General features: G+C 46.3%; 1 protein-coding gene across 4 annotated transcripts in view; it reads right to left on the bottom strand.

Moving 5' to 3' along the window:
• PDIA2 (protein disulfide isomerase family A member 2) overlaps positions 1-23,307 on the bottom strand; it is a 1,068,054-nt gene that overhangs the window by 975,297 nt on the left and 69,450 nt on the right. For all 4 annotated transcript variants that reach the window (XM_078662895.1, XM_078662896.1, XM_078662898.1 and 1 more), the window contains exon 3: positions 5,003-5,136. In XM_078662895.1, coding sequence (XP_078519021.1) covers positions 5,003-5,136 — 134 coding nt within the window. The remainder of the gene's footprint in view (positions 1-5,002; positions 5,137-23,307) is intronic.

Genomic DNA, 23,307 nt, shown 5'->3' with positions numbered 1-23,307 from the left:
GTTCAACACCTCTCCCATTGATCTGGCTCATTGAGCCCCAATGGGATGAGGAGCATATGCTCCTAACCGCCCCGTAGAACATCTTAGAGTCAGAGAGAGGTTCATACCAGCTCTGGAGGAGGATACCACCAGTGGAGGGAAGATTGAGGTGCCAGCCCTCCCAGGTCTGACACTGAGAGTGGAGCCATAGGGTATACCCTTCCAGGGTATGCTCAGGCTGCGGAGGAAGCATCGGGGAGTGAGCTTGAGGTGAAAATGCTACCCAAAAGAACAGCACACAGCGCTGAGTGAAGATGGCAGCCCTGGTGGGAGCTAGAAGAAAGGAACGAGCAAGGATGAGAAAAAGCTCTCACCTGGGAAGCCTAACAAAAAAGTAGAATAACACACGCTACACTGGAGGAAGCCAGAGCAGATCACTGGTCTCCATTTGAGGTTGAGCCTGGGGAAGAGTCAGAAGAGAGGTTCCTAGTGGAAACCTACACTCCACCCAGATGCTGATGTAGGAGAGGGGCTGACCATGAGATTAAGAAAACAGGAGAGCCTAACTGAAACACAATTATGATATAGGTGGGACAGAATGACACACTTAGGCCTGCATGAAGAGAGTATCAATGAGGACATCAGCCACTTCCCTCGAACGGGTCGATCAGGCAAACTAACCCATAGAGAGATAGTGTCAAAATAAGAAGGAAAGGCCTCCGCTCGACCATTTTGCATCTACTGGCCCGCTAGACTGAAAGGAAGGGTCAGTATGACACACCTTGGCTGGAGGAGGGATCCCTCAAACCAGGAGGCATGGCCATCGAGGAAGACTGCATCTTGCCCGGAGGGAGAGATCCGCAATGGAACTTCCTCTACATGCAGGAATGTCTAAGAAGATGGAAGCGCTATGTTGAAGAGAAACCAACAAAGTCACTCCACACCAAAATATGCGTGTTGCTACAGAAGGGTGTATCAGGGACCAGCTATGTGTCATGGGCACAGATGGACAAAGAAGGGCTGAGGGACACACTGCCACCATTGATGGATAGGGCGGTAAAGTGGATATCATATTTTGAGAAAAACACTGCAGGAATCAACTTAGTTATAGGCGACAGCAAAAGTCTGCTCAGAAGCCTCATCGGAGAGCAGACTGACACTATGTTTATCCAAACCCACATCCAGCATCACACTGATCGATACCAAAGATGATGGGCCACATTCAACTCGCTTAGACACCAGATATAGATGGCCCTGAGGGAGTTATTCCCCAATCACCCAGATATAGGAGGATTGATGGCAGAAGGCATGAATCCTTGGGAAATCATGACTAAATTCCTTGATAGACTAAGGGAATAATGGGGACAAGAGACAGGACAGACCTTGACAGACATGGGTTCCCAGGTTGCATTCTTCTACAACATCCTCAGAAAGGGACTGCTCGCTGAGATACATACCAGACTACACAGCTTAGTAGGAATGGGCATCAAACCTTGGCAGGAAATACAGGCCAACATATTACATTGCTACTGGAAAATAAAGGAGAAGGACGGGGAAAAGCAGGAGCAGGACCAGAGACAAACCAATTTGGTCTAACAGAAGTTGAAAAAGACAGCCCTCTAGGGTTCCACATTGGCCTCAACTGTGCAGATGTCACCAGTCTTTAAGGGATCTCCACCTCCGGATTCCTGGGGATATCCACCCAGTCCTAGTGGCTGAGACCAGGAAAGCAGGCTACAGCCTGGCCTGATAGAGTGCCACTATTGTCACAGAATGGGCCACATGGCCAGCCGGTTCCACCTAGCAAGATATTATGAACAGAAAGGAATATTACCCAGACAGCCCTCACAGAGTATCCATCTCCAAAATCAAACCCAGATCAACACAAATGCATAATATAATCATAATAATCAGTAAGTGTCACACAAGTTTTTCTAATCAGCATCATGCACTTCTGTGCGTTCACAAATATCATATACCAATGTTCACCTCCTAGACAATTTCCTGCACTACATTGTGTGTAATTCTTGAGGCATGCTATCATGAGTGCAGTATTATTCATTATTTATTATGATATTTCATATGAGACACATTCATTAGATCATGGTTATCATTATTTTTTTTTTTTTTAGGCCATCGCCCCTGATGAAGGGAAGTCTTATTCCCGAAATGCATTGGGCTCGGGACTGCTTGAAATTAGAGTGCCAATGAAATGTTTTGGACTTCGAACTATGTGATGATATTATATGTATACATGTGTATTGCTCTATTGTATTGTCAGATTGTGATAATGTATATATACATATGAACATGTGTACTAAATATGACAATGAGGTAATTGTCTAATGCTCAATCTAATTGATTACTTATATGATGAGATTTAAAAAAAAAATTAAAAGGATAAATTATTTCTGTGAAGTAACTAGTTGAGAAGTTGAGTTAAACTGATAAATCGTAGGAATTACATATTCCCAGGAACTGTGCACACTGGCTGCAAGTTGTTTCCATCAGAAAAACAGCCCATGTCCTACGCCAACTCCAAACGACCCAGAACACCACCGCCAGACTCATCCTGAACATCCCACTAAATTGCCACATCTCTCCATACCTCAAGAATTTCAACTGGCTCCCAGTCCAGGAAAGATGTAAGTTTAAGGTTCTCACCCATGCCTACAAAGCTCTCCACAACACTGGTCCAGCTTACCTAAGCCATTGTCTCAACTTCTACCAACACACTAGATAACTTTGAACTGCATCCAAGGCTTTGCACAACTCCCTTGCATTATTAAGACCAGAAGCAGAGGTTGTTCCTTATAATATCTCGCACGTAAGAACTGGAACAACCTCCCAAAACACCTGAGAACCTCCACCTCCCTCATGGACTTCTGAAGGAAGTTCAAGGTATGGCCCTTCGAGATGAAACAGGCATGATCTCCTCATCCCCCTCAGGCCTGCCCTACTCAGTGCCTGGATACCCTCACAGATGATTAGGCGCACTCTAAAAATTCACATAACTGTTCACATAACATGTGGCAATCTGAGTAAATACTAGAGCCTTAGGGACAGATTTACAAATATTTTATGCCATGTTTGTGTTACTAAAAGGGTTCAAACCAGCGTGAAAAGCATTTTAGTTATTTTCTTTCAAGTGCAAAATAGTACTATGCACTGGAACATTGCCTAAAAGTCACACAAAGCAGTGCAACACACTGGTTTGCATCACTTAGCATCAAAGGGTTGTTACATGGGTGGTGCATGGGCATTCCCATGCAACTACCCATCCTTTTAATTAAAAAACGGATATACTAACAATAGTAGATCGTTTTGTGTCAAACAATAAAGCCACTTGAAAGAAGGCGTTAAAAGGAGAAACGTTTTAATTTTTCCTTTTCTTCTTGACTTTGCATGGGTGCTTCACTGTACAGCATACATACAAAGTAGGAAAACTTTCCAAAAATTGTCTAGGCATATTATTTTGTACTGGGAGGTAACACTTCTAGTAGAAAACCTATGCTAGACTGATGCATAACCTCTTGCACTATGGTGCTTAGGTGTGTGCATGGCGCTCTGCAACAAAGTTCTGCACCGGCCGTAGGGAGAGGGGAGGAGAGTGAACTATCTCTGTAGATATGGTGCTCTCCTGCTCCCTCCCTGTCATGCAACGCAGCACAATAGCCACAAATGCTGCTGCGCTGTGTTCGGTGATACTTTTGTAAGTCTGGCCCATTACTGAAGTGTGGACAGTCTTTTTGTTTTACTTGCTTAATTGCTCAACTTGCCTAAGCCTCAATATATTTATAAATGTATTTGGAGAAACCGAAGGGCCTGTTTACGAGCTTCCTGCGCCGCATGAGCATCACTTTTTGTGATGTTCCAGCGGCGCAGATTACAAAATCATATCAATGAGGCTAGCAAAGCCACTATGTGTGGCTTTGGATGGCCTCATAGATATGGAGTAAGGCAAGGCAGCGGAAATCACTGCTTTGTCCATGTGCGTTGCAGTGAGTTTTACCACATAACACCCATGGATTTTGACACAGCCCCAAATTTGCAAGACCATGTAAACCTGGGGACGTGCCAAATCCTTATGCCTCCTGAGGTGAGGTGTAACAAGGAGACATTTTTTTATTTCTCCTCATTATTTCCTCTTTTCATGTGTGCTTCATTCTGCAGCACACATAGAAAGAAGAAAACTCTTGTTAGGGTTTTTTTTTCTGTGGGTGAAGGTGCCCATTTCTGCACAAAAACAATCCTGCCAAAAACACAGACACCCTTGCCTGATGGCATTTCATATATACAATGCATTCCTGCCCTTTCACTTTGACGTAGGTTACAGTAGTATGCTAACTTGCGGCACTGCCCTACGACAAATCCCAGTAAATAACGGCTTGAGTATTTAAAACAGTATATTATATGCAATCTGAGAAGGGTTTTGTAAGCAAAAGGTAGTTGCTCGTTGATTGACATTTACAAATTTCTGCAAGACTTCCATCTAGAGGCTGCAAAAATAATGAGCAAACAACCACAGACTTCAGAGTTGTAATATAGGTCCCTTTAGCCTCTGCGGCTAATGAGTCCCCTCAACCCTTAAGGGCCCCCCAAACCAGCCAAGGCCAATGAATATCTTTGAGACATGAGAGACATGTGGGCCCCTCATATTCTGCAGCAGTGTCTTCATTTTACATTACACCACTGATAGGATACGGTCACATCCTTAAATTCTGCAGAAGAAAAGTTATTAAGAAACATTCTACATTTCCAACTTCTTTGAAGAAAACTGTTATAGTATTTCCTGGCAAACTTCCTGCTCCCCACCAATCAAAGAGTGGCAAACCCCTATGAAAAATAGTTTGAACATATAAGCAAAAATGTATTTGATGATGTTGTCATAACTGCTTTTGCTATCTAGCAGCCAACATTTATCTCTCGCCTAAAGCCCTGAAACTAGGTATCCATGTTCTCACTTGTACACTCATATAGTCTTTCTGCCCATACACCTGCTACCCTGCAATCAGACACTTACTTTGAAGAATCCAACAACAGTAATATTCTTGGACGCGATGAATTTCTCAATGCTGGATTCATCTTTGAGCTCAACAGCAGAAGGACTGGCCCTTCTCTGCATCCACTGCACAAAGCCTTTGGCATCTCGCTTTCCTAGGAAACAACAGATTTAGAGTTTATCTACATATTGGGAGCCAGCTGTTAAGCTGAGAATGCGTACAGTCATTGTAGTTATCACCAATAGATGGAGCGTTTGGATAGGTAGCTGTTCAAGCTGATGTCGCACCAATTCACAGAGTATTTTGAACATCCAGTTGCCAGGTTAGAGAAACATAACTAAAGAAGTAGATCTTGAAAGACCTGGCATCATGGAACCTTACTATTCATAAATACATTCATAAATACATGGCTCAAGTATATTTAAAAATACATCAAGTGCCATCGCAATAACCATTTGTGGACTGGTTTATTGGGAAATCTTAATATTTCCTAACTGGCAGCTGCAATGACAAGCCAATAAGGGTAGAGAGGATCAGTTGAATATCAAAAAGAAGGCAACTAAACAATATATTTTGGGCAGTTCTGACTAAGAAGCAGTGCAGTTAAGAGGAGCTTCTGTTTCTAATTCCACTGAGAGCAGACATTGGCATAGATTCAGTGGGAAAGCTGAACCTTTAGTTTTTTCCCATGATATTCTTCATACTATACATGAAGGGTAACTTCAGACACCACCACAACATGAGGTTTCTACACCTTATTTTGACTTAGGAAGATAGAAGTGAGTTAGACCATGAAACAGTATTATTTTAAGTGAACTCTATGATTCTCTAATTCTTCAGAAGTTAGGGTGAGGTGTGATACACAACTGAGCAAGCATTGAGAAAGCCGATAGATCGGCTTTTTGCCATTCATTTCCTAGAACAAACTTCCCACAATGTAGCAACATCCTCTTCAAAATTGTTTTATGGGTAGTGTTTCCCCGTAGCTGAACAAACTATGAGAGAGAAGGCAACTGTACCCATAATTAATTTTGTTATGAAAATGAGTTAGACAATGACTTTTGCATGGACGATGACATATACAGCACAATATTGTCCAGTAGATACTGGGCCAGTATTTTCATATCATCTATGTACGTGCACATATTTATTTTGTGAATAAAGAAGCATCCAGCGACATTGTTTTTTGTCAAAGTTTTTCATTCAACAAGAATTCTGCATAGAATATTACACATTGCAAATCAGGCAGGAGTTCCCGCAATTATTATACAGATTCAGTTTCTGACTTTGGAAAGTCTCCGCGCCATTGTCACGCCTTTCGAGTCATGTCTATATTACCAAATCTCAACAATGGGAGACATCCCCCAGTCTATTCAAATCAACGGAAAAAGAAAGAAGAACCCCCTCCCATAACCAGCCCATCCCTCCTCCCTCCCTGGTGCTGGTGTTACCTCTAAAGTACGCATGTAAACAGTCAGTTTTGAGCTGCGCAGTTGGAGAAACACCTGTCTCACAGACATCGAGCCTTCCTTAATGAATTGGGGCACCAGATCTGGCTTGGTGGTTGTTAGCTTAAAACTGAAAGAGGTGCATAGCTCTGACGGAAGGGCGACATACTGCCGAGGGAAGGCCCCATTTGTATGCAAAGACCCCGAGTGGATTGCAAAAAGCATTAGGAATCTTTGAAATTTTTTGCACCACTCGAGGTTTGGAAGTGAATGTTTTAAAGTCCAAATTTATGTCTTTTACCCAACACAAATCTTACAGGGGCAACGTATTCATGAATAAATTACCCCTTGAGCAGGTTAAAGCATTTAGCTATCTGGGTGTCAGTATCCAAAACGATTTGCACTGGAACCAGCAGTTTGAGCTGGCTACGCTCAAGCACCGCCAGCTCGCCGGAGCACTGAGCCTAGAACATGCTAAATCATTAACAAAACCAATTGCCCCTGCTCTTCGTGTTTATGACTGTAATAGAGTAGGGTCTGCTATCCTATGGTCATCCCATTTTTTGCTTTTTGCTTCACTGGTTTTCGACTTAATGTGGCTGTGGGCCTGCTAATCAGACCCACAGCCCTGCTGTTCTCTCTCTAAATTCACAACCATGTACTTTAGGTCATCACCAATTGGGATTGGGTCACCTTATGAGTCCCTGTACAGAGTACTATAAGTACCCAGGGAATAGGTGCATCCAAGGCCTACCAGGGGCTGCAGCATTTCTTTTGCCACCCCTGGCTGGCCATCCAAACTGACACAACTGGCTGATCACTCAGCTGGGGCAAGGTCGTGTAATCACCCCTTGCTTCGATATAGTATTCCTATGTCTAACCTTATATCTGGACACATATGCACCTATAAGTCACTCCTATGGCAGGCCTTAACAATCCTGAAGGCAGAGTGCTTGGTTTTATGTGAAATGGTGCTCTAGCATGAGCTGAGCCTGTCTGCAGCTTTCGGAACCATGTCCTTATCGCAGTTCCAGGATATTGCCATACCATATACTCTTAAGTGCATTTTAATCCTCGCGGTTATATGCTATCTTTGGTTTGGCTTTATCAAGTCAAGTCAAAAAGGCTTTATTTCGATAAAAAAGAATTATCATAAAAGCAACACATAAAACACAATACACAATAGTTTATAAAATCAGTAAGACACATATGAATTATTTTAGCAAATTAACTCGGAATTCATTAGAAAAATGTTTTTTTCTTTTTCTTTAAAAAGAAATTAAACAATTAATTTTAGCCTTTTGGTGCGAATGGACCAAGCCCATGATAAGAATTTAGCTAAAACACAAGCATACGTGGGACGGCTATCAGACACTAATATCCTGATTGCAGTCACATGGCTGTTGGTGCCTAGCTGCCGACATAGGTTTTTAAGCCAGATCCTCCTTGGGATTGCATACGCTGTGCATTCAAACAAAAAATGCGCCAATGTCTCTGGTTTTATTGAGCACGCTGGACAGAGCTCTGTGGTTTGTGCGTGTGATTTCCAGCTTGAGGTAAAGGAATAAAGGGGAAGGGTTCCTGCTCTAAACTTAAAATATAGAGCCCTATCAAAGGGTTTTTCAATAGTATCAAGATACACTTCCCGTTTGGGCTGATCTTTAAACTTCAAAAAGTCCTCAGTAAGTCTGCCAATGGTAGTGCTAGTATTTCTTTTTATGGAGATCCAGTCCCAGTAAAGTTTCTTCAGCGTAAGCTTCGGTGGAGAAGTTCTTTTTATCCACGCTTCACTTAAGCACAGATTGGCTAGCAGCAACTTTATGTCTCTTAACCATTTAATTTTATGCCACCCAGGTAATGACATAATTTCTGCAAGGCCTTGGGCATATTTACTGAGCTCCTCCACACGCCACAGCCGTGCCCATAGCAAGAGTGGTCGGAATTTTGCAAGGTCCTCTATTGGGCGACTTCCTAGGTCCAACATTAGCGGGACCGTGGGTGTTCCCTGCGGTAAAGACATAATCGCTCTGCAGAATTTCTTCTCGGATCTTGGTAGAGCATCAGAAATGGATGACCCCCAAAGTTCAGCCCCATAGAGGGCAGAGCTAACACCTTTAACCGAGTAGATCTCTAGGACAGTAGCTATAGGTCTTATTTTACAGGAGCGTTGTTCTTTCAAAAGGGCTCCTGTAATTCTCTTATGAGTTAAAAGCATTTTGTCCAGGTGCGGTGTCCAGTCCATTTTATGAGAAAGGCGTATCCCAAGATAATCAAAGACTTCAACCCTTTCCAGCGGTTCAGCATTCAGGATAGGGGAGCGGACTGGTTTTTTGGGGGGATTCAGAACAAAAAATGTTGTCTTACTTGTGTTGATTGTCAGTCCACGATTTGCGCAAAAAGATTGGAAGTTGTTAAGAAGCCTTTGGAGTCCTATTGGGGTCTTAGATATTAAAAGCGTATCATCCGCGAAGAGGAGGGTTGGTATGCGTTCGCCAGCCAGGGATGGTTCATCTGAAGGATGTTTACGAAGATGCTCAACCACCCCATTGATGTAAAGAGAAAAAAGGGTGGGAGCCAGGACACATCCCTGGCGCACACCTCTCTCTACCGGGATACTATCAGTTTTTTCCCCCTCTGGTCCCCACCTAATCTGGGCAAAGCTGTTTTCGTGCAGCCTAACAAGCAACACAAGCAAGTAATGAGGTAACCCCATGTCGGCCAGTACGCTCCATAAGGTCTCCCTGGGTACAAGGTCAAAGGCAGTCTTTAAATCGATAAACGCGAGATAAAGACTGCCCTTGCCTATAACCACGACCTTCCAGTAGACCATCATGAGCCTAAAAGCTTGCTCAATTGTCCCCGTTCCTACTCTAAAGCCCGCCTGGTAGTCAGTGAGGATTTTGTTTTCGTCTACCCAATTTAGAATTCTTAACAGTAGAACCTTGCCAACTACTTTTTGGCTAACATCCAACAGGCTAATGGGCCTATAATTTGACGGGTCTTCCCTGGGGCCTTTTTTGTAGATAGGGACCACCTCCGCCCCTTTCCACAAGGAGGGGACAGGGGCGCCCCTACAGATAGCGACAAGTAGGGAGTGGATGAGTTTCCCCCACTTTGAGGTGTCAAATCTTAAAAGGTCGCCAGGGATACCATCCGGACCGGCCGCTTTCTGGGGAATGATGGTGCCTATTGCATATTCAACCTCCTTAATAGTGAAATCAAAATCGCTAGGCTGAATATACCAGATTGGAGGGAGCAATGGTGTACCCGCAACCCCCCCTTGGGAAACGTTCATCAGCAATTGGTCAGCTTGGCGGGTATATAGCTTGGAGAAATGTTTAACCCACGCCTGGCTGGGGATATTGCAAGTTATCAAATCACTGTCCGGCCTGTTCCGAGCTCTAATAGCATCCCAAAAACATTTAGGGTCCTTCTTAAAACTAGCTTCTTTAAGGGTAAGCCAGTAGGACTCCTCCCACTCCTTTTTGGCTAGGCCCAGTGTTCTCTTATAATCTTTCCTGGCTAGCTGTATTTGGGGTTGGGATTTGCCTTTGACGGCTTCAATTAGTCGGGACTTGGCTTTCCTACAAGCTCCTGTATACCAAACATGCATTCCCTTGGGTTTAATCTGGGGCCTAATCCTCCCTACATTGCCCTTGGCCCAAAAGGCTTCCCCTATAGACTTAACTGTTGCTTCGAAAATGGGTGTTACCCTATCCACTGCCGTAGCTAAATCAATAGTATCTAATTCAGTTTGTGAGGCCACAAGAGCCTCCTCTATGTTATCAAGTTTGCCAGGGTTATTGGCAACTTTGTCCCACTTTAGGCGCCTTCCACAGGAGGAAACAGTAACCTTGCGTGAGTTTTTCGAAGGTGCTGGAAATGATACATTAGACAAGGGATTCATGATAGTTAAAGAAAGCGAATTATGGTCGCTCTCGACAGTTGGTATGACTATCATGTCATCAACCCAACTCCAAAACCCCAAGTCCAGTAGGATGTAGTCAATCCTTGAGGTATGACCAACCCTATTGAACGTCGGGGCGCCCATCCGATCAGAGGATGTACGGCCATTGGTGGCTCTAAGCCCAAACTCTAAAGTCAGTGCATTTAGCTGGACTGCGTTGCGAGTCCAGCGTCTAATCGGAGGGATGGAGAGTGAAGGGATACCCCATCTGCTGTCTTCTTCGCCCAGGTCAGGAATACCATCTAAGGGGAGTGGCTCATAGGTGCAATTAAAGTCACCTGCTACTAGGGTATAGTCAGCTTCTTTGGAATCCCTAAGCTGGGCTTCAAGATCTGATACTACGGTTGAAGTATTCCCATTTTTTGTACCTCTAGCATAGACATTGTACAGAGCTAGAGACGAAGCTCTGCATGGGTTACATAATACTATGCCCAAGATATCTGGATTGTTTATCAGTTTAGATGTTATTCTACAGTTTAGGGAAATGCTTACCCAAATAATGAGACCCCCCGATGGACGCCCCTTTCCATTAATGGGTTTTACCGCTGGAATAAAAAAGGTGACAAACCCAACCCGGTGGAGTGGTTCGATACTCCAGGTCTCTTGAAACATACAGATCTTATGTGCTTCAACCAGGTCACTCCACTCAGGTAAATCCAGTTTCCTATGGATACCTGCAAGATTCCAGCTAAGGATTTTTATTTTCTCCTTACAGGTTTCTCCTCTATTGCCAACGATGTCGCCAAGGCTAAGGGATTCTATACATTCCCTCTGAAAAACAGGGGATGGTGGCTTAGTCAGTCTATTAGCTGGCATAGTTAAAAAGTTAGGACATGACGGGTAAGACTTAACGTCTAAGCCCTCCTCCTCACCCCTATTGATAGAAGAATACATGGGGAGAGCTTCATTAGGATTAAGTCAGTCCACCTCTTCCAGCGCACTGAATCTATTCCAGTGGGCAAACTGGGATACAAAGGGGTCAAGAGGAGGAGGTGGACCTTGCCATGGATGCTGCCACTGATGAGCAGTAAGATGTGGAGCATGTGTATACCCTCTATTTATTGGAAAATTGAATTGAGGGGGAAATTGCCTTGGGGGCATGGGAAGGAAGTAGGACATGGGAAGGGGTTGTATTTGGGAAACCGGCCCTCTATTAGGTGAGTTACAAATGTAATTCACTACCTCTATGTTCCTAAAATTAATAGTTATAACATCACCTGCTATAGACTTAGTGTTTCTACCAACCCAATCTCCTCTTCTAACTGCGTGTATTTCACCACACATATTATTGGGCAGAGGTTTATGCATGTCAAGCCATTAGGCACATTTGTTTTTTAGTTCGACTAAAGTTTCTCTTCTTCCCTCCTTCAGTGGTGGCACCCCCGTCAGTACGACCACAAAGGGTGAGACTTCCGGGGGCAAGTTAATTGACTTAAAGCGAGCCGGTCTAGGCTTAGGATCATCAGGCTTGTGGAGAGAAGTAGTTGCTGACTTAGTGGTGGCTAGATTTTTGGGCCCCTTGACAGATTGATTAGGCACTCCTTTGGGACCAGGGGGTGACTGGGACTTTGTAGTAGAGGCTACACCACTAGGAGTTGATAGGGGTGCAGGAGCCTTTTCCCCCCTTTGGGCCAAATGGTGCGTTACTACTTCTGGTTTATCCGATATGGTTCTGGCATTTGCAGTGGGAACTTTCGATGGGTTGCTATTGATGGCATTCGTCAAAGGTGGTTCTTTAGTATTCCCTTGTAGCGAGGTGGGCACATTTCTAACGGGAAACATCATTTACCACGAAGGCATTACCACTATTAACATTTACCACGTGACACTTACCACGCAGGGTGCCTTCCACGCAGGGTGCCTTCCACGACGTCTTTACCACGGGCTGGGGGGGAGATGTGGTATTCCTTCGAGTCGTTCTGCGTGGGCTTGGGGGGCAGAGGGGGGCTGGGGGGGGTCTCCCCCCCCAAAAATAACAAGCGGGGGCAGAGGGGGGCTGGGGGGGGTCTCCCCCCCAAAAAATAACAAGCAGTTTACTTAAAAAAAAAAAACGAACATAATTTTAAAAGAAAAAGGAAAGAGCCTCCCCCAAAGACGTGCCGTGTACGTCAAAAAAACAGTCCTTTTTTTATTTTGGTATACGTGTTTTGACGCTTGTTTCAATGGAGGATGGAAGTAAGGGCTCGTAGAGAAAGACGTGCAGGTAAGACGTTTCTAGGCGTAGTAAAATCCTACGTTGTAAATACCAGCGTGGTAAAGCCACTTGCGATGTAAAATTCGCGTGGTAAAGCCATGCGTGGTAATTGAAATCGTGGTATAATCATATATTCATTTCTAACTTGCCTTATTGGACCATTTAGTATTGATAAAGGATGTTAGTCTATCAATTTTGGACATTAAGGGCTTAATTTGGGCCGATATTGAGGCTTCAAGATCAGATTTTAGATCTGCTACCATATTTTCGACCCAACAGGGTATGCCTGATGTTGAATTAGGAACTGATGACACAAGGTTGTGATTCCTGATGTTAGTTTTAGATTTTTTCTTGGTCTTGGACATATTCCTTAGTTCTGGCGCTAAGGGGATGCATCCTTTCCCTGAATCCTGAGAACAGTTGCCTGTAATGGGCTCAGGCCTTACAGGTGTTTGGCAAGCTTCAAGGTCTGGAGTGGTCTCTAAGTCAACAAACGATGAATCAGACTCTAACTGGGAGACTGATAAATCTACTAAGTTTGGTACAGTAAGTGTACCAGCAGGAGGTTGAGGTAAAGGAAGAGAACGATTAATTACAGTTTGCTGGGGAGGCGAACTTACAGTTGATAAAGGGCCCAAGGACGAGCGTTTAGCGTTCATAAGATCCAGTGATACTCTTCGCTCCAGTAAAGAGATACTATGGTCAATTGTCTCGTTGACCCGGGATATGAATTGGTCGATAGGCCCAGTAATTTGGGCTACAGCCATCGCAGATTTGGTTTTGCTTCTGGTTCTTCCAGGCATAACGGACATGTGTGGTAATTTATTAGGTGGCTGTAAGGGCAGTGTAAGGAGCCAAGGGAGGTGGCCCGGTCCGGTCTCTGCCGGTCACTAACGGGCAACAACGGGCCCGCCCTTGGCCCGGGCTTCGCCCCGGGCTACGACCCGCGCGCGTCCCGCGATGCGCGTTACGGGCCTTGTTTAAATCGCTGGGGGTTGAAAGGGGGCGTGGGACTGGGAGGGGGCGCGGCTCACGCGGGAAGAGGAAACAGCTGATGGACTTGACGCTGTTCCTCGCAGTCCCGGGGCCGCGCCTCTCACCTCCTCTGCGGCCTCGCGTTGGCTGTCTCCTCCCTCTGCTGGCACGGTGAGAGTGTTAATCAAAATGCTACTCCTGTAGCGCAATGCTGGAACGCTGGGTCAGAGTCTAGGGCAGAACCTCAAAGCGAGCGGATCCCGCGAAGCGGGGGCCGCGAGAGGTTATGAGCGCCTTGATGGGGGCGGGCACTGGGAGGGGGCGCGGCTCACGCGGGAAGAGGAAACAGCTGATGGACTTGACGCTGTTCCTCGCAGTCCCGGGGCCGCGCCTCTCACCTCCTCTGCGGCCTCGCGTTGGCTGTCTCCTCCCTCTGCTGGCACGGTGAGAGTGTTAATCAAAATGCTACTCCTGTAGCGCAATGCTGGAACGCTGGGTCAGAGTCTAGGGCAGAACCTCAAAGCGAGCGGCACCCACGAAGCGGGGGGCCGCGAGAGGTTATGAGCGCCTTGATGGGGGCGGGCACTGGGAGGGGGCGCGGCTCCCGCGGGAAGAGGAAACAGCTGATGGACTTGACGCTGTTCCTCGCAGTCCCGGGGCCGCGCCTCTCACCTCCTCTGCGGCCTCGCGTTGGCTGTCTCCTCCCTCTGCTGGCACGGTGAGAGTGTTAATCAAAATGCTACTCCTGTAGCGCAATGCTGGAACGCTGGGTCAGAGTCTAGGGCAGAACCTCAAAGCGAGCGGCACTTTATCATAATATGTCGTGTAAGGTGTCATACGCTTTGGAATACTACGCCTTGCCAATTCTGGCGACTGGGGTAGCATTCCACCCTTCTAGAGGGAGAAGACATGTTACTTTCCTTAATCCCGGTTAAAGTTAACCAGAGCCTCAGCATCACAAAATGTATGCTGATGCCACAGACACAAGTCTGGCCTCCTGCTGCTGGACGAAACTCCGGCAGGGGAAGCCTGGACAATAGGTTTCCTGTCACAGGGAGGTGCTAGCACCACCCCAGACAGGAGATAGTGGATTGGGGCAGGGAGGGCTGAATGAAACTAGACACTGCCTGGGGCACACGAGGTGTCCCATGCATAGGCCAGTTCAAACCGGTGCTGGGGCACTGCATCCCCAGCTCTGGCACGAAACTGGACAAAGGGAAAGGGGTGTAACCACCCCCTTCCTGGGTCCTACCCATAGGAGGGACCTAGCAGGTAATCCAGCCCCTTGATTTGGAATAAAGGTAGGAGCTGTGTCCTTAGACTTTAGATAATCCTGCCTGAAACTCTGATACAAAACTCTGGACCCTTCGACATACTACTCGACGTAGAAGACTGAAGAATCTCCCTTGTGGTCAAGGAGTGACCACCCTGTGCAAGCAGGCACCATCAAGCACTCAACAGTTTGCTTTATCATTGCTCTTGCCAGAGCTCGAACAACAGAGCCTGACAAGAACTAGACTTCCAGACATTCAACAGCCCGATCCACAGCCACAGCAAAGCTGAGACCTGTGGAGGCGACGAGCGACGTGGGACCGGCCATCTTGGAAAGCCAGCAAAGTGCTTTCTGTGTAGCTCCTGAGGCACCCTCATAGCTGTGCTTTGGGGATTGAGAAGCCCCAGCCCCGAGCATCCTTTGCACCAAAGATCACCTCTCCACACTCACCGAGTGCTGCGTGGGGCCCTTTTGCATTTTCCTGCTTGACGCGTCTTTCCGGTCACTTGCCCGTTGGCTAGTGGCCTCTGTGACAACGAACCTTCAATTTTCTAATGCTGGTCTGGTTGCTCCAGACTGGCCCTTGCTCCCCTGAAAAGGAGCAGCCCATAAGATCTTGCTGGTCTGATCCAGAAGCCATCTTTGATTCCTGCGTGGGTTGCATTTGCCAAGGCCTGTTCACTCTGAATAGAGAACCGACACCGCCAACAGCGAGAGCCTTTGTGGGACAGTCCGTGTCCAGCACCTGGTCATCGTCAACACCACCTGGTCCACGTGGCAGCAGAGACCAGCTTCATGACATCAACTGATCGCAACCCGACATCGCCTGGTTCCTTCTTGGTCACTGGCTAGTGACCCAGACTTTGTCCCCTCTGCTTTCAGGTACTCTACATCTTCGATCCACCATTGGATCCAACCGGACTCTTCTCTCCTGGTCGCCTGCAGCATCTTTTCTCCAAGGCTCCATAGAACTCCACGACGAAACCCGACACACTTTGACACCTATGCACCCGCTTCCTGTGGGTGAGGTAGTGCGAGTACTGCGGTGCTCTTGTAGAGATTTACACTCCTAGTGTCCTAGTTTTAAGTGGTTAAGTTCTAGTCCAGTCGGAAGACTTCCAAATCTGCAACTTTCTATCTTTACACACCCATTTACTTCTATAGGGGCACACGTGTGCATTAGACACTGCACCCGCATCCTGTGGGCCTCCGGCTCCCTAACTGTTGTTAGTCTAGTGTAGCCCCATCGATTCCCAAGGCCCTAGGCCTCACCATTGTTCATGACGTGGTTCTTATACCACTATTTTAGTATATGGTTTTACGGGCCTACCAGGGCCTATCCATATTTGTGAAACTTTTGTATGTTATATTAAGTTACTTGTTATACGCTTGTGCTCCTGTGCTCATAAAGAGTTAAGGGGATTAATTTAGAAATAAATACATATATATTTTGAATATATAACCTGTGTGGTGTCCTTTCATTTGGTATTAAAAGGTTTGCATATGGTAAAACAGCTGGCTTCACATGCCCTCTTGAGTTAAGCCTGAGACTGCTTTTGTCCATACGACCACTAGGATAGCTGGTCTATAAGGTTGACTTTACAACCATCACCATAAGGGTTGTTTGGACTGGTGCAAGGTGCTCACTAGAATAGTGAACATCATATACTAGGCCAACTTCTCACAATGACGCCAAAGTGGTTAGCTCTGCCCTCTATGGTGTAGAGATTTGGGGGTTTGAGAACCTAGGAAAAATTACTGTTTCTGAAAATAGGTTCCTACGTAATCTTACCAAACTACCCCAGAGCACCCCCATGAGCCCCGTTTTCTACGATTTGGGAATGAGACCAATTGAACTTATTGCCAATCTACGCCCAGTATTATCCTGGAGGCACCTGTGGTCAACTCCAGAATTGAGAATATTTGTTGCCGGGCTTACGGATATAATTAAGAGTGATACCATTCACAAAATCAAGTGGCTATCTTGAGTTGGTGGGATCCTTGTAGAGTTAGGTCTAAAAGAGCTATGGGAAGACCCACTTAACGCTAAGTTTCCGCCTAAAAAGGTTCTCAAGGGCATGTACTGGGAGATGGTGGCCTCTAAAGGCTATAGGAATATTGCCCCACTCTCTTTTACTGGGATCTTTCTGGACTTCAAAGATGTGGTTAACATGGGATGACATCACCAAACCGCTGGATAGAAAGCTCTATTTTCAACTTAGAATCGGTAGTTTATCAGTCAGAGTGTTCACATCCAGTTGGTCTAAGGGTGGAAAGGTTGCCTTTCCGTGTTGTCCGGCTCCCATTGAAACAATTAGTCACATGCCTTTTGGGTGCCCCGTGTACGCAGCCCCTCGTCGGGTATGGCTGCGTCCTATGTGTAAATTATTGGGCACCAGGAGTGGTATGGTAGCTGCTAGAATAATCCACACCAGTAATATTCCCCTTGTGTATATCTAGCAGTGCAAAGTTCTTAGGGTGGTCATGGACAATTAGGAGCAAAATGCTGATGGGGTAATCTATTCTTGTTGTGTTTTAATATCTGGCTGTAAATTGTGTATTTTAGCTATCATGAATTGTAGTATATGTGGATATTATGTATTTTAAGTCTTCCATATTTTAAGTTTTTCTAAACACCCTGAAGAATTTAATGTAATTTACGCTTTTATGACAATTGTCGAATAAAGCTTGCTTGAATTGAATTGTGTTCAAAGTTTTTGTATTCATCCCTGAAGACATCAGCCATTCGTTCCATGGTGAGGAGCCCCAGAAACGCGAATGCCATAGCGATAGAGCAGGTGCCTCCTTCTTTTTTTAATGCTGGTGCTATAGTAATTTTGCCAGCCCCAAGCCAAGCCCACCAGATATCCTTGTCCTCCCTCGTCTTATGCCACAGATCAGGATCCCTAACGCCCAAGAGTACCCCCTCTATAGATGTCAGAATGGGGTAAGCCAGCATATCTTTAATATGTGATAAAATCTCATCTCAAAAAGCTCTAATTGAGGGACAATCCCTCGGAAGTGTCTGGTAATAACTTTGTGAGCTTGGAGGGGTATAGTTACCAATTGAACAGGGTCTTGTAGTGGACTTCCCTTAAAGACAATGAGTGATTATGTTTGGAAATGTCTGACCATATGTGATGCCATTCCTCTTCTGCAATGTTTCTACCCACTACTTGTTTCCAGGACGATTGATAGCGTGCTCGTGGAGCGTGAATTGTGGATAGTAACATTGAGTAAAGTGCGGAGATCGCCCCTTTTGCTGACCCCGCCCCCTGTATCCTTATCCATCTATGTTTGCTCTCTGGTGGCTGCTTCCCTCATCTGTGGTTGGGATAACCAGTGTTTGAGTTGCACACAGTGAAAATGCTTGCTACTCGGAACTGGAAAGTCCCGTTGGCAACTTGTAAAGGTTAGCACCTCAAAGTTGTGGAATAGGTCAAAGACCCTCCGGCATCCTCTCTCCCGCCACCCGTCAAATGGCCCTTCCCGCATATCTGGAGGAAAATCAGGATTGAAGTGGATGGGAGTGTAGGGTGAGTGGAAGGTTGTCCATCTCTCATCTTTTGTAACCTCATCCCAGACCTTGAGAGTAGTACGTGTCGGGTTGCTGATGTAAGCATTGGCCGGCCTGTCTTTTTTCTGTTTCCAGTGCACATCTCATATTGTCCTTCCCACTATGGCCCCATCCATGTGGAGCCATTGTTTGTTGGACTCTCTCATGGGCCATTCCACCATCACTCTGAGTTGTGCTGCTTCGTAATAAAGTAAAAAGGCTGGAAGTGCTACACCCCCCTCCTTCATGGCCGGCGTAGAACATGGAACGGAAGTCGTGCCCTGCCACCTTGCCAGATGAATTTAGTAATGAGGGAGCAAAGCTGTGGTAATAGATCTCGGTCCAAGTGGACTGGGAGTGCCTGGTACAGATAGAGCAGCTTGGGAAGCAGTGTCATTTTAATGGCAGTTATCCACCCGAGCCAGGAAATGTATAATGGCTTCCCGCGTTTAAGCTCCTGCTGGATCTGTGACAGTAAAACGGGATAGTTTGCTTTAAACAGGTCTGAGATCTTTGGAGTGAGTTGAATACCTAAGTATTGCAGAGAACGTCTAGCCCATTGAAGGGATGCCTGCCCTCAGAGTTGCTGAGTCTCCTTCTCAGATACTAAGAGATTCAGAATGTAGGGTTTTGACAAATTAACCTTAAAACCCGCCACCCCTTTGAATTCACCCAGTTCTGTTTGTATTTCCTGAAGCGAGGGACCAAGGGCCATGAGTGTCAGCAGAATATCCTCTGCGAAGAGGGAAGACTTGTGCTCTGCGCCCTCAAAGTGAATGCCCTTGATTTCCGGGTTTGCCCTAAATCGAGTAGCCAAGGGTTTAATGCTAAGGGCAAATAGGAGGGGGGAAGTAGGTAGCCCTGCCTAGTACCCCTGCTTAACTCAAACAAGAGAGATGACACGCCATCGACCTGAACTCTGGAGTGCGGCTGCCTATAGTTAGCCCTAACCATGTTTAGGTATCTATCCCCAAAACCGAACTTTTGCATGCTAAGGAAGAGAAACAACCCAGTCACCCTGGCAAAGGCTTGCTCTGTGTCTAAACCCACCAATATCGATGGAATCTTACATTTGGAAACCTTTTCAATCAGGTGTATTGTCCTTCAGATGTTTTCATGCGTCTGTCTGCCTTTCATGAAGCCAGATTGATCAGGGTGGATTAGTGCAGGCATTAAGCGTGCAGCGAATATTGCAGTGAATATTTTGGTGTCTAAGTTCAACAATGCAATAGGCCTATAGAAGGCGCAAGTGTGAGGGTTTTTCCCTGGCTTGGGGATGACTGTGACCACGGCCTCAGCCATGGAGGTCGACACCAAGGAGACATCAGCTATAGCATTAAATAAAGCTGTGCGGTGGGGGAGCAGGCCTGCCATGTAAATCTTGTAGAAGTGTGCCATCAGAGTTCAGACCTCGCGATTGCCTGTCTCACCTCCTCACCAGGATAGGCTTGTTTAATTGATCGCCCTCAGCCTGCTAAATGTAGGGGAGGTCTAGAGAGTCTAGATATTGCTGTTGCATAGATGGGTCTGATGGTAATCCAGTGTAAAGGTCCCCATAGAACTGTTAGAAAATGCGGGCTTCGGACTCGTCTGGGTGAGTCAGTACACCATTCACATCCTGAATGTCCCATATATATTCTCGCTCTCTTTTCTCACGCAGATGTCATGCTAAGTGAGAACCCACTTCCCCCCCCCCATGCGTAGGATATCTGCCTAAGTCTCAAGAGTGTGTATGCAGCCCTGTTTGTATAAATCGCCATAATGTTCCCCTTAAATGCACTAAGCTGGCACTGCAGCACTCGGGATGGTGTGGTCTTATGTGCCTTATCTACCTTCTCCAGTTCCATCTATAACTCTTCCCATTCCTTAGCCCTTTGTTTATTTAGTGTGGAGTTCAACTGGATACATCTGCCCCTGATGACCGCTTAAAAGCGTCCCAGTTATTCTGAGAAGATATGACTTGGGGTTGGTTCAATTAAAAATATTCTGAAATGGCAGTTCATTATTCGTACCTCAGTACCCTATCTCTAGTAATGGAGAGTGGGAAATACCATCTTGGAGTGCCCTGCCCCCTGCTTCCCCAGGAGAGTCTAATAGTCACTAGGCTGTGATCCGAAATCGTAATTGGGAGCATTGTAGCCGCCTGTAAGGATCCTAGCATGGATTGACTAACAAATATGTGATCAAATCTAAGGACAAATGGACATGTGAGAAAAACGAATAGTCTTTAGTAGTGGGGTTTAGTGATTGCCATGCATCTTTCAGGCCCAAGGCCTGCATTTTCTGCTTGAAACCCTTTGGGAAGTTGCTAATAGCTGCCCTGTGTGTGTACGTACTGTCTAGCTCGGCATGCCACGTAAGGTTAAATTCTCCCAGAAGCACCACAGGCCCCTTCGCAAAAGCACTTATCTGATCTAGGAGAGTAGTCAGGAACATCGCCTGGCCCGTGTTGGGCGCACAGAGGGAGAGGAGTGTGCAAAGCCTACCTCTTACTTTCCCCTTCACCATAATTGCCCTACCATCCTTGTCTGTCTTCATGTCGACCGGTTGAAATTTAGCCACACTGTGAAATAGGAGAGCCACCCCTCTCTGTTTGGAGTTAGCAGAGGACCTGTACATTAGGGGGTAACTTCTATGACGGAGTCTAAGTTCATCAAACATTTTAAGGTGTGTTTCTTGCAACGCTACTACATAGAACTGTCAGTCGGCAAGATATTTCCAGATTTGTTGCCGTTTAAGGGCAGATTCAATCCTTTCACATTCCAGGAGGCTAAGGAAACCATTTTAGGAATGTTTGTATCCTGTGCCGCTCTAAACTAGACCTCATGTCCCTGTCTCTCCATCTCTCCCTGTTAAAATCTAGATTACGACGTAAACATTATCGGCGCCATCTTGTCCCTTTTTCAGGCTCACATGTGCGCGTAAGTAGCAACCATTTTGAACGCCATGGCCTCTCCGCCCACTGCCGATAGCCAGCACGTCTCTCTCTCTCCCTCTCTGACCTCACAAGCATCCCTCGCGCACTGACAGCCCCCGCTCTCACATGCTTGGGCCATAAACCACCCCTTCAGCGAGGCCTTGCCTCGGAACCACATCCCGCACCCGGCTAACACCTCCCTCCGTCCCTTTCATGATCACACATCCTTTGATGAACCCCCTTCCTCTGTGCCCGATTGTCCGGCCCGATCCCAGGCCATCACCTTGCCCTACGGATGCAGTTTATTGCCCCTTACAGTAGGAAGCTGTCCCTCTTCAAAGGATCTACGACTGATCAAAGTCCCCACCCCATGAGATCCGATCAGCCGCACACATTCCGGGAATCGGCGGAATATCCAGCTGCGCGGCAGTCATCACCTACTGAGATCGGGGTGGGGACTTCTACTGTAAATGTGTGTGGGAACGGGCTTGAAGCGGGGATTCCGAGGATGTCTTTCCTTACATCAAAGTGTTGACAAGAATGTGTTTCATGCAATAAAGCTATAAGCCAGTGTATAAGAGGCCAGGCCTCAGAGATGCGATTAGAGCACCTCGAGAAAATACCCCGTTGTCTGATTTGATGTGTTCTGCTCCGTCGGAATAAAACTCTGTTTCCTGCCTTCCAGTCTCCAGCGCCTGCCTCTTTGTTTGATAATTAAAGTGGTATGAGAGGCGACTAACGCCGGGCAATACTTAAAGGTTATCGATTGAAATCTGCCTGCCCTTTTACAATTGGCGTCCCAAACGTGGGGCCCATCAGCGACACGTGGATCCAGTGGGAGAGGTCCTGACGACAGAGTGAACGACTGCAACGATCGGGAAGTGCACCTACCCGATAGACCCTCGTCTGGCAGCCGATCATCCGAACTTCACCGGTTCCGAGCAGACCTCTCTCGAGTGATCTATGGTCCTGACTGGGAACCATCAGGAGTGCCGCGGCAATTACGGAGAATAGAGGACGATCGGGGGCTGGAAGCGGAAGACGAGAAACTGTCCATGCGGTCTGGGTAAGGTCGTGTAACACGACAAATTGCGAAACGATTGTTTGATTGTTTGAAAATACTAGTATTGCTCATTGATTGTTTTTGAGATATTCTCTGCCTGCAAACGGGGAAGAATAGGAATATTCCCTCTCCCTTTGCAGATAGTGAAGGGTAGGTAACGCGGACCTTTGTCCCCCTTTGTAATCTGTCGTGCCTATTTTTCTCCCTACTGATTGATTGATTGCCCGAACATTGATTGTTCGAAGTTGGTTCTTTTTGAGATATTCTCTGTTTGCAAATAACGTAGAATAGAAATATTCTGTCTAGTCTTTGCAAGTAGTGAAGGATAGGTAGTGCGGACCTTTGTCCCCCTTTGTAATCTGTCATGCCTATCTTCACACCACTGATTGGTATTTGGTTCAGCCCGGACCGCTTATTAGAGATGAACCATCCAGCTCCACTGGAAGGCACCCCTAATAAGGACATGCTCACTAAATATGGACTAGTCGCCATAGCCTATAGTAAGCTATGGCATAAATATACAAGAAAGGATCAGGAAAGTCAGTGGCCACTGATAGGATCCTTTGATGGCGATAAAATAAGCGTGCTGGAAACAGCCCTTCGTAACAATAAGACAACGCCCACTATGCTTGATAGTCTCGGCATGTGGTGCAAAGACGCAGAGCAACGGAAAAAGAGAAACGAAGTCAGATTAGAGAAAGAGCTACAAAAAGCAGCTCACCTAGCTGCTAGAAAGTTAAAGGAAGAGATAAAGGAGAGAGAGGAAGCCAAACAGAAACAAGAGTCCGAAACATCGGGCCAGTGTCCCGTTAGAACACCCTCTACGTTCTACCCTGAGTTACCCTCGAAACAACGAGCGAACGATGATTCATTACTAGGCCCCCCAATCATCTACATGCCCCCTCCATATGCCCCTTCCCAACCCTTAGTAC

Source organism: Lissotriton helveticus, chromosome 10 (assembly GCF_964261635.1).
Source record: "Lissotriton helveticus chromosome 10, aLisHel1.1, whole genome shotgun sequence".
NCBI lineage: Eukaryota > Metazoa > Chordata > Amphibia > Caudata > Salamandridae > Lissotriton > Lissotriton helveticus.
Note: the sequence above shows the minus strand (reverse complement) of the source record. Positions and strands in the feature narration are given on the sequence as shown.